The sequence below is a fragment of the Periophthalmus magnuspinnatus genome, chromosome 4 (assembly GCF_009829125.3).
Source record: "Periophthalmus magnuspinnatus isolate fPerMag1 chromosome 4, fPerMag1.2.pri, whole genome shotgun sequence".
NCBI classification, from domain to species: domain Eukaryota; kingdom Metazoa; phylum Chordata; class Actinopteri; order Gobiiformes; family Gobiidae; genus Periophthalmus; species Periophthalmus magnuspinnatus.
This window is the reverse complement of record NC_047129.1, coordinates 23,075,200-23,086,916: the sequence shown is the minus strand read 5'-3', so window position 1 is coordinate 23,086,916 and position 11,717 is coordinate 23,075,200. Positions and strand designations below refer to the sequence as shown.

Below are 11,717 nucleotides of genomic sequence, written 5' to 3'. Positions count from 1 at the left end.
ATTAGACCTCAGAATACATTTACTTTTTACTCATTAAGTACATTTTTTAAAATACTTTAATACTTTTGCTTTAGTAGATTTTTTTAATGTAATACTTTTACTTGAGTATTTTTTTTACTCTGGTATCATTACTTTTTCTTAAGTAAGAAAACTGAGGACTTCTTTCACTACTGGCTTTAAAGTAGCATTGTACAAGTTGCACAGTTTTTGTACTAGTTTGCCACATCTGGTGTGAAGTGGAACTGCAGCTCCAGGGTTGTGTGTGTTTACTGTGAGCAGGCTTGTGCGAGCACGAACCAAACAACTCTCAAAGATGCATCTTTGGCTTTCCTCTCCAGAAGTTTGATTCTAAATATAAGTGACACACCTTCTTATACCCAGAGTAAATCTGAGCTCTCTACATTTCTCAAATGCTGCTCCAATGTTTTTTTGTTTTTGTTTTTTTTTTTTACTTGCACAATGCACCTTTAAGTAGCATGGTCTTACATATACTTGAGTACAACTTTAGGCCACTCTACCCAATAATGCATCAAAGCTAAAAACTTTACAGTAAACAAGAAATCTCATCTTTATTAGAACAGTAAACATTTAAAAAAAAACTTCCAAAACTTTCAGTCAAACTTTCATCAACATTTCTACTATTTCACAAACACATTTTTCAGTCATTTTTATTCACGTACCATATGACATTCCTTTGCTTTTTCCACTGCCATCAAATGTACAGATGCAGTTTTCAGTTTCAAATCTGCTACCAGGTTTAAATCAGGTCTAAACCAGGGATAACCCAGGACAAATACAGTTCTAGCACAACTAACAAGGACTAATACAGATCGAAACCAGGATAAAACCCAGTCTTCTTGCTTGTTCCCTCCCCCCTGTCTTTATCTCAAAACTTTACCAGTGGGTGTGTTTAAACAAGGTCTAAACATGGGTTAAACTTAAATCTAAACCTGGGCTAAATGAGGACTTAGTCAGGTCTAAATTAGGTGTAAAGCTGGCCTTAATCCCTTTCTCTCTTAGACTTTTCATTTAGTACCAATACGTTACTTGCTACCTGGTCTACACCGGATCTAAACCCAGTCCCGTTCCCTCCTAAATGTGCCTGTGTGTGTGTGACTTGGTGACATGTCTAATCCATGCCAGGATATAAAAGAGTGAGATGAATAGCAATCAAATCAAAATCGCAATTTGAATGGTCCAAACCCAGTCTAAACCCAGGCTATGCCCAGTTTTCTCCCCTCCAAAATGTACCAGTGTGTGTGTGACATTCTGTCAGTCTAAACCAGGCCTAAACCAGGTCTACACCAGGCCTACACCAGGCCTAAACCAGGTCTACACCAGGTCTTCACCAGGTCTACACCAGGTCTACACCAGATCTGACCCCGTCTTCTCCCCTCTCCTCCTAGAAGTATCAGTGTGTGTGTGTGTGTGACTTGAAGCCAGATCTAAACCTAGTCCAAACCAGGTCTAGATGTACCAGAGTGTACGTGACTTGGTGCCCATGCTCTGGCACTTCTGGCTGTGGGTGTAGCGTGGCCAGGAGTCCCTCTCCATCAGAGCATACACATGCTTCTGAGCCTCTCTGAAACACAACGCGTTGGGTTTATCCAGAGACACAAGGATCTTCTCACGGATCCAATGATCCACGTTCACCTGAGACCAAAGGCAAACAAGGAAAGATTATGGATGTGGCCTGAAAAGGACTAAAACAGGTTTAAGCAGGGCTTTTCGACTTCCCTCTTGACTGTGGTTATTGTGACAATGTGACTGCAATGGAGCTCAACAGTGACCGCCCATCCCTGGTTCTGGAAGTAAATTTCTCATTCACTTTTCTCATAGACTGTCTGAAAAAAAAGTGAATTAAAAATGTGCATGCTTGCTCAAAACTTATCAGCTCTTTGCTAACTATTGACCACAAGATCTATAATTTAATTTAAAATCTGTCTGTAAAATCAATACCGCTAGCTTAATGCGTGTTTTAGAATTAGCATGTAGTTAGCCTCTGTGATGTCTTTGAACTTGAAACTGAAATTTTTCAAAAAGTCTATGGGAAAAAAGAAAGGAAAATTTACTTCCAGGACCGAAGCATATGGTCACTGTTGAGCTCCATATCCAATGTCTCATAATAACATCACTGACTGGAGAACTGACAAGATGCTTTGTTTATTAATACCTTTTTGCTGCTGCTTAGGCAGTGATCGTTTGCTCCTTTTCAATGCAGTCAATATGAAGAAAACACTGTTAGAGGTGCACTGTGTAAGATTTTTGGGGGAGGGTCCGCAATGTCACCAATGATGAGGATACATGCACAAGAGGTTTTACAAGAGGGGTATGTTGCAACTCCTTGGTCGTGTAGCCAGAATTGATACTTTGCAGCTGATGTCATCAACATTCCCCGGGGGTGTGATTGATACTTTGCAGTGTGATGTCACTGCAAAGTATCAATTAACTTCAGAGTCTCAGCCAAACAGGTTCTCATGGCATGTATGCATCCCCTTCAAGCGGCTGGTTACTTGGTCAACCCCGACTGACCACAGTTTTTGGTACTCTGTTTACCCGATGTGGCACCTGGTCCCAACAGTCTCTCATCTAAGTAATTACCAGGCCCAGCCTTGCTTAGCTTCTGAGACCTGACAAGATTGGGCTTTGATTTATCTATCTCTATGGATCACGTTACAAGTCAGACCTGTGGAGAGGTCAGCCCACTCACAGTAAGAATGCATGTTTTTCAAGCAGTGCAATCACTATATAAATGCAAGTTATGTTTAATGTAACACTGTGGAACATTCCATAGAGACAAACGGGTTTCAGACTTCCTGCCAAAAAAATTACATAGTTCACCTAAAGCAGAATTCTTTCCAATATAGTCAGATTATTATCACATAAACTGTACCTCTCTCTTGGCCGTAGTCTGGAGGAACTCTTGGTAGATCTGCTGAGCTCTCCTCCGCAGCTCCTCCTCTGAGCTGATGGTCCTGAAGTCCTCACAGGCCAACCAGAAGTCCAGGTTCTCCTCACTGAACTCAGACTGAAGGAATGAGCGGAACGAATGCTGGTACTCTGTGAAACACTTTAATGTTACTGCGGCAGAGTGGTTATCCTGTCTCCTCCTCTCAGTAAGGAGGTTCAGGGTTGGATTCTCTAGTAAAATGATTTTCTTACCTTTATCTTGCAGAAGTTGTTCCAAAGATGGTTGGAGGGTACAGCCAGGCTTCAAACTGTGCAAAAAATATTGCAACAAACAATTACTAAAAGAATACACAATACTCACACAGTTGTTGTGAGCTTACAGCAAATCTCCCTGGAACTATTTTGGGAGAAGTGAATCAGTCTAGAATGAACTGCCCTGGTTTCATTTTTCTACCATTGGTTATCTTTATATTTATTTTATTATCACTGTCAACTAGGAAGTAAAATGATAAACCACACCTCAATTAAAAAACAAAAAACAACATAATATTTCAATACCAATCTTACACCCAATCACCCACTAATGTTTCCAGATTCCAGTTGTAATTTATTAAATGTTTACATACAAATGAATACAGTGGTCCATCACTATGTCGTGGTTCACCCTTTGTGGTCTCATTGTTTCGGGGATTTTTCCAGTGCAAATCTAAACACTTTACATGAATAATTTCATGTTGAAATATTTCATATTTGATTTATATACATAAGCTATATTTATTTTATTGCATCAATGTTGATGTTAAAATATCTTAGAACAAGTTGTAGGAGTGAAGACGTTTCGCTGCTCGTCTAAGCCGCTTCTTCAGTTCTGGTCAGATTACTGGTGGACACTGCCTTATATCTGTCTGTTTACAGTTTTGGCCTTAGATCTTAGAGAAAGCCCTCTCTGCTTGTGGATATATATCTATTCAGTGTAGTGAAGACTACAGTGAGCAGTACACTGGAGAAACTAAACAGCCACTCCATAAGAGAATGTACCAACACTGTCGAGAGAGCTCTTCTGGACCCCAGTCCGCTGTACATCTCCATCTCAAAGAAAAGAAATTGTTTGAAAGGGGAGTTAAAGAAGCTATTTTTGTTAGAAAAGACAATCCTTCCATAAACAAGAATTATACCCCATCTACACTAATTATACCCCATCTACAATTACATCCTCAAACCCAAAGCAACAAATGAAACAAAGAGAACAACAGAGCAATCTAGTAGGGCCATTAAAGGGTGAATGAAAGCTATTAATGCTGAAACTGTAAGCGATAGCTGTTTACAGTTTCAGTGTAGCTAGCTCCTCCCTTCAGATAGATATAAGGCAGTGTCCACCAGTAATCTGACCAGAAGTGAAGAAGCGACTTGGATGAGCAGCAAAATGTCTTCACTCCTACGATGTTTTGTCCAGCTGACAGATTTAACTTTTGCTTTTACTTTACTTTTACTTGTATTGTCACATTGTATTAGACTTGAATCAAATGTACAATAACCAAAAGATTGAATAGCTATAAGAAAAGCTATAGAAAAGAATCAAATGTTTTAAAATAAATAATTTAATTTTAAAATAAATAATGTCATAATATACAACATAATTTTCTCTTCTCACAGACCAGTATTGCTTCACACCCGCATAACCCAACTAGCATCGTAAGCATTATTAGCACATATTAGCACTTACCTGAGAGATTTCCACTGTGTTTCATGGTTCATTTTGCGCGCCAGAACACACTCCACCGCCTCATCTTTGTGCGCTCTCCTGCTCAGGATAAAGTCAAACCTGTGACAGTCCAAATACAACGTTACTTTACTGAAGTGGAAGAGGAGAAAGAGGAAGTGAACTAACCAGGAAGGAGGAAGGAAACCAGAGGAGACAACCATGGGCTTCTGTGGTTCACGGTTTATACAATGAGTTATAATAATGGTTGGATATAGATGATGGGATAGATTGATAGATAGATACGTCTGTTGCTGCTGTAGCAATTGCGGCATCCATCTTGAGATTGTACGAGTAGCAAATTTTGATTAAAGTATTGATTAAAAGGGTTAACTTGACAATGGTATGGGCATATTTCTTGTTCTACTCAATTATTCAAAAGAGCAATCATCAAAGCATTTAAAGTGTATATGGCAGTATTCTTTTTTTTTTTTCAATTACTTGGTTTAGTGAGATAGTCCCTGAGGTAAATATTTATCATAGTTTTATATCCGTTTAGTGGCAGTGAAGAAAAGGACAGAAATGCAGGAGTAAAACAGAATCCTTGTCTGTGTTATCAACACAGAAAATTCCATCCAAATGATAAACCTCATCTAAAAAAAAAAAGAAAAACAACCGGATTTTTAGTCTAATGATTGATTATGTTTTAGTAGCATGAGTAATCTAACCTGTCATATGCACTTTATGATAAAATTATAATAAAAATTCAGCCCCAGGTCTATTTTTATTTTTATTTTAAACAAACCAAAAATTGTTGTAACATGCACTTTTAACTCCTCTGATTGTTTCCATGGTGATTGTATTCGCCTGGAATATATTGTATAGAGACAACATATCAGTCTCCATGAAGTGGTTGTTGCCACACACAGAGCTAACGCACACAAAGGAGTGATATATATAAGATAATACGCTAAGTTATAGTAAAAACTGAACATACTTCTGAAGTACTTGAGTAACTCTGTGGGTGAAACATCTGTTTTATGAAGCTTCATATTTAAAAAAAAACAAGCTTCATATTACAAAAAACAAAACTCTAAGCTTTTGTCACTGGAGCGGGAAGAGGAACCAAGGCCATTATTAAAAGAAAGAGTGCTGTTACTTCAAATAATATTACTCAAGTAAAAAAACTAAGCATAGTGTAAGAAAACTGCCCTCATATTTACATTTTCTTCTGTAACTTACACATAACTTATTAGTAAAGTAAGTACTCAAGTAACGTAAGTAAACTGAATCTGAACGCCTACTAGGAACTCAAATAAACTAGTTATGTGTTCCACTGTATAAGAATTCCTTACCGTTTTGGTCTTTTGACTCCATTGATCAGATCTTTAATATCGTAGAATCTTATTTTGGAGAACAACATTTTGGGCATATTTACATCCTCGGGCTCTCTGTACAGTAAAGTGTTTATACTAACCCGGACTATCTTCTTTTTACTTCAAATGCCTGAAAAAAAAGAAAAAAAAAAGAATCCATGACGTTTTTGAACAAGCTGCGACAGGCCCTGAATACCTTTCCAATGTACGCACCACAGACAGTCTTGACGCAGAGGTGAAAGTTGGGTAAAAGTTGGATTCAGAGCGTGTTCAAATGTTTAAACAGGAATGATTGATTTCTTATTTTGTTTTAAAAGTTTAAAATAGACTTAAGTGGTTGATGCATAGGAGGAGTGTAGTCAAACATAAGATAAATTACACTGGTCAACACTAAATTTATTGTCTAAGATTTTTTTGCTGATTTAGGATCATTTTGATGTGCTGAATCCAAAAATCACATTGGTTTTGCTCAATCAGGTCAACGTTCTGAACTAAGCTACATATTTGTTTTTGGACGATTTTGTTTACATGTATGAGTATTTTCACGTCATATGATGCAAAATTATGTTATATCTCTCGCTATAAACAAATTCTGAAGAGTTTGCATGTGCCAACTTATGACTAATTGTTTTTTTTATATTACAAGTGAATAAAATGCCTTCGACTAGAAGATCTTGCAAAAATAAGCCTGACATATTCTGCTACATCTGCGGTGAATACACCAATGTTCCTAACAGGAATCAAGTCACAAGTTTCATAAAGCGTGCTTACCATGCTTATTTTGGTATTAAACTTGGTGACCAAGATGAAGCTTGGGCACCACACATGGCATGCAAGTCATGCACCGAGTATCTGCGTCAGTGGACTAAAGGCAAGAAGAGTTGTCTGAAGTTTGGAATTCCCATGGTTTGGAGGGAGCCGACATCAATAGTTACTTCTGGGCTATTGATGTGACTGGGATCAACAGAAAGAACCGAAGCAGCCTCAAGTATCCTGACCGTGAATCAGCACGTCGTCCTGTAGCTCACTGTGATGAAATTCCAGTACCTGTCTTTGTAGGAGTTCCTGACATCAGTGACAAAGATTCCTCCAGTGTGGTTTTAATGACGATGCTCCACATCCTTTTTCCCAAAAGGAGCTAAATGTTCAGGTTTCCTGAGAATCTGGGATCACTGAGTGATGATCAGGTGGAGAGATTCCATCAGGACATAAAAGAGATGGAGACCAGGTATGAGGGACGCTGGGATGCAGTCATGATGGCTGATTACTGTTGGACTCTGAAGAGAGACATCCCTGCTGCTGAGCATTCAAGGGGTTCATAGAAACATTAAAATGTCCTGAATTTTGCACAATGATAACGTAACGTTCCAATTTACATGTACTTACCTTTATCAATTAACATAACGTAACATTTAATTAATACATTCTGTTAGAAAAATATTTTTTATCTCCTAAAACATTTTTTGGATGAGAAATATTAAAGAAAATCAACTGATAATGTCACAAAATTGTAATCAATTTAGTCAGAAGATCAGATTTTTCAAAATCAAATTAGCATAATAACCTGACCTGACTGAGAAAAATGGATATCATTTTTTGATTCAGCGGTGCTAAATGGTCCTAATTCAGTTGAAAAAAAAACAGACAACTTTCAAAAATGTTTTTTTTTTGTAACCCAGTGTTATATATGACCTGAGATTATTGCCATAACAATTAAAGGAACTGTAACATGTGCTCTTACAGTTTAAAAAAGGTACTACAATCACAAGTGAAGCTGGGCTGTCAGTGTCTTAACCTGCAAATAGAGGACACATACAAGTTGTGTTATTTTTTATTTTTTTCATTCTCAGTATATGGACAAAGGCACTCGCAAGCACTATCAGCAATCAGCGTGCACAGTATATGAAACTACTGCATATTCTATCAGGTTTGTGAAGTTGTTGTGTACAGTTTTGTATCATGCTTTTGTATATTTATGCAGAGATGTTGTGTTCGAGCATGTATGACGTAGGCTTGTGGACTGAGTATTGCACAGAATAGGTTTGAATAGGGCCTGAAAGAGATTGCTAAAATACTCAATCATGGATGGATGACATCTAAAAGCTCTTTAGGCATGTTTTTGATGAGGCAACAATGTTATAACATGGTAGAAAGCTAAACATAATGATTTTGCATAATACTGTAGCCCCTATTTAACTTAAAATCTGATATTTGAAAACAATAGGCAGCTGGGAATTAAAAAAAAACAACAAAAAAAAAACAACAACTTTGAAACTCTTAAAAATGTCTTATAACATTTTTTTTCATTCCATTTAATTTTATTTTTTGTGTAATTTATGTAATATGGATATAAAATATAGATGTTACACACATTATCCATCCATTTTCTTCCGCTTATCCGGTGCTGGGTCGCGGGGGCAGCAGTCTAAGCAGGGACTCCTAGCTCCTCCGGTGGGATCCCAAGGCGTTCCCAGGCCAGCCGAGAGACATAGTCCCTCCAGCATGTCCTGGGTCTTCCCCGGGGCCTCCTCCCGGTGGGACATGCCCAGAACCTCCCTAGGGAGGCGTCCAGGAGGCATCCTGAGCAGATGCCCGAGCCACCTCAACTGGCTCCTCTCAACGTGTAGGAGCAGCGGCTCTACTCCGAGCTCCTCCCGTGTGACCGAGCTCCTCACCCTATCCCTAAGGGTGCGCCCAGTCACTCTGCGGAGGAAGCCCATTTCAGCTGCTTGTATCCGCGATCTTGTCCTTTTGGTCATTACCCAGAGCTCATGACCATAGGTGAGGGTAGGAACGTAGATTGACCGGTAAATCGAGAGCTTCGCCTTTGGGCTCAGCTCCTTCTTCACCACAACGGACCGATACAGTGACCGCATCACTGCAGACGCTGCACCGATCCGCCTGTCAATCTCCCGCTCCATCCTTCCCTCACTTGTGAACAAGACCCCGAGATACTTGAACTCCTCCACTTGGGGCAGAGACTCACCACCCACCCGGAGAGGGCAAACCACCTTTTTCCGGTCGAGAACCATGGCCTCGGATTTGGAGGAGCTGATTCTCATCCCAGCCGCTTCACACTCGGCTGCAAACCGCCCCAGTGCCTGCTGCAGGTCCTGGCTCGAAGAAGCCATCAGGACAACATCATCCGCAAACAGCAGAGATGAAATCCTGTGGTTCCCGTACCAGGCCCCCTCCGGCCCCTGGCTGCGCCTAGAAATTCTGTCCATAAATATAATGAACAGAACCGGTGACAAAGGGCAGCCCTGGCGGAGTCCAACATGCACCGGGAACAGGTCTGACTTACTGCTGGCAATGCGAACACAGCTCCTGCTCCGGTCATACAGGGACCGGACAGCCCTTAGCAAAGGGCCCCGGACCCCATACTCACAGAGCACCCCCCAAAGGACACCACGAGGGACACGGTCGAATGCCTTCTCCAAATCCACAAAACACATGTGGACTGGTTGGGAAAACTCCCATGAACCCTCGAGGACCCGATGGAGAGTATAAAGCTGGTCCAGTGTTCCGCGACCAGGACGAAAACCACACTGCTCCTCCTGAATCCGAGGTTCGACTATCGGTCGGATTCTCCTCTCCAGTACCCTGGAATAGACCTTACCAGGAAGGCTGAGGAGTGTGATTCCCCTGTAATTGGAACACACCCTCCGGTCCCCCTTCTTATACAGAGGGACCACCACCCCGGTCTGCCATTCCACAGGTACTGTCCCCGACCGCCACGCGATGTTGCAGAGATGTGTCAGCCAAGACAGTCCCACAACATCCAGAGACTTGAGGTACTCGGGACAGATCTCGTCCACCCCCGGAGCCTTGCCACCGAGCAGCTTGCCAACCACCTTAGTGACTTCAGCCAGGGTGATGGATGAGTCCGCCTCCAGGTCCCCAGTCTCTGCTTCCTCCTCGGAAGACATGACGGGGGGATTGAGGAGATCCTCAAAGTATTCCTTCCACCGCCCGACAACATCCCCAGTCGAGGTCAGCAGCTCTCCACCCGCACTGTAAACAGTGTTGGTGAAGCACTGCTTCCCCCTCCTGAGGCGTCGGACGGTTTGCCAGAATCTCTTTGAGGCCGTCCGATAGTCCTTCTCCATGGCCTCCCCGAACTCCTCCCAACCCCGAGTTTTTGCCTCTGCAACCGCACGAGCTGCGGCACGCTTGGCCCGCCGGTACTCATCAGCTGCCTCAGGAGTCCCACGAGGGATAGGACTCCTTCTTCAGCTTGACGGCATCCCTTACTTCCGGTGACCACCACCGGGTTCGGGGATTGCCGCCGCAACAAGCACCACAGACTTTACGACCACAGCTACGAGCAGCCGCATTGACAATAGAGGTGGAGAACATGGCCAACTCGGAGTCCATGTCTCCAGCCTCCCCCGGGATCAGGGAGAAGTTCTCCCGGAGGTGTGAGTTGAAGACCCCCCTGACAGAGGGCTCTGCCAGGCGTTCCCAACAGACCCTTACAATACGCTTGGGTCTGCCAGGTCTGTCCGGCTTCCTCCTCCGCCAGCGGATCCAACTCACCACCAGGTGGTGATCGGTTGACAGCTCAGCCCCTCTCTTCACCCGAGTGTCCAAGACACGCAGTCGGAGGTCAGATGACATGACAACAAAGTCGATCATCGACCTCCGACCTAGAGTGTCCTGGTGCCACGTGCATCGATGGACACCCTTGTGCTCGAACATGGTGTTTGTTATGGACAAACTGTGATTAGCACAGAAGTCCAATAACAAAACACCGCTCGGGTTCAGATCAGGGAGGCCATTCTTCCCAATCACGCCCCTCCAAGTGTCACTGTCGTTACCCACATGGGCGTTGAAGTCCCCCAGGAGAACAACGGAGTCCCCGGTTGGTGCACTGTCTAGTACCCCTCCCAGGGACTCCAAGAAGGCCAGGTACTCTGCACTGCTGTTTGGCCCGTAGGCCGACACAACAGTGAGAGACCTGTCCCCGACCCGAAGGCGCAGGGACGCGACCCTCTCGTTCACCGGAGTGAACCCCAACACGAAGCGGCTGAGCTGTGGGGCAATGAGCAAGCCCACACCAGCTCGCCTCCGCTCCCCGCGGGCAATGCCTTACATACATCAATGTGAATGAAAAGAAGTAGATCGATGTGTAAACTTGTGATATCTGCCCCCTTTACCTAAAAGGCACAGCAAGTTTATTTGTACAGCTCAATTTGAACACAAAATAATTAGTAAAGTGCTTCACAGAATAAGAAAGACATTGATCAAAACATACAACAAATCAACACATAAATAATCACAAATAAAAATCATAAAAATAACATTAAAAGGGAAGAGTGCAGAAAACAAAACTTTCAGTCATATGCACAGCTAAACAGAACGGTTTTTAGATTGGATTTAAACATTGTCAAAGTAGAGGCCTGTCTCACATTTTCAGGAAAACTGTTCCAGGTTTTAGCTGCATAAAACTGAAACACTGATTCTCCATGTTTAGTCCTGACTCTGGGCACCAGTAGGAGGTCGGTCCCTGAAGTCGTCAGAGTGTGAGATGGTTCATATGACATTAGCATGTCGGACATGTACCCCATGATACTTGGCCATGGAAAGACTAGTACACAAGCAGAGCTGCTTTAAAGTTTATTCTCTGAGCCACAGGAGCCAGTGCAGAGACCTGAGCACAGGACGCATGTGTGAAGTACTTCCTGGTTCTAGTCAGGACCCGGGCAGCAGCGTTTTGGATGTACTATGGC

At 42.4% G+C, this 11,717-nt stretch overlaps 1 protein-coding gene across 1 annotated transcript; it reads right to left on the bottom strand.

Annotated features, from left to right (window-relative positions):
- Positions 1-654: 654 nt before the first annotated feature.
- Positions 655-6,096, bottom strand: si:ch211-117l17.6 (regulator of G-protein signaling 21). The gene is made up of 5 exons (XM_033965441.2): positions 5,965-6,096; positions 4,634-4,732; positions 3,163-3,218; positions 2,894-3,060; positions 655-1,653 (listed from the first exon to the last, which is right to left on the bottom strand). Exons 1-5 carry the CDS (start codon positions 6,039-6,041, stop codon positions 1,468-1,470), a joined length of 585 nt encoding a protein of 194 aa, XP_033821332.1. The 5' UTR covers positions 6,042-6,096; the 3' UTR covers positions 655-1,467.
- Positions 6,097-11,717: the final 5,621 nt, after the last annotated feature.

What these genes read in the sequence shown, in the direction of transcription:
- si:ch211-117l17.6 (XM_033965441.2), bottom strand. Translation starts at nt 6,041, where the DNA reads ATGCCCAAAATGTTGTTCTCCAAAATAAGATTCTACGATATTAAAGAT. An exon ending in ACACAGTGGAAATCTCTCAG is followed by an intron (nt 3,219 to 4,633) that starts GTAAGTGCTAAT and finishes TTTTTTGCACAG; the next exon opens with TTTGAAGCCTGGCTGTACCC. An exon ending in ACAACTTCTGCAAGATAAAG is followed by an intron (nt 3,061 to 3,162) that starts GTAAGAAAATCA and finishes AGTGTTTCACAG; the next exon opens with AGTACCAGCATTCGTTCCGC.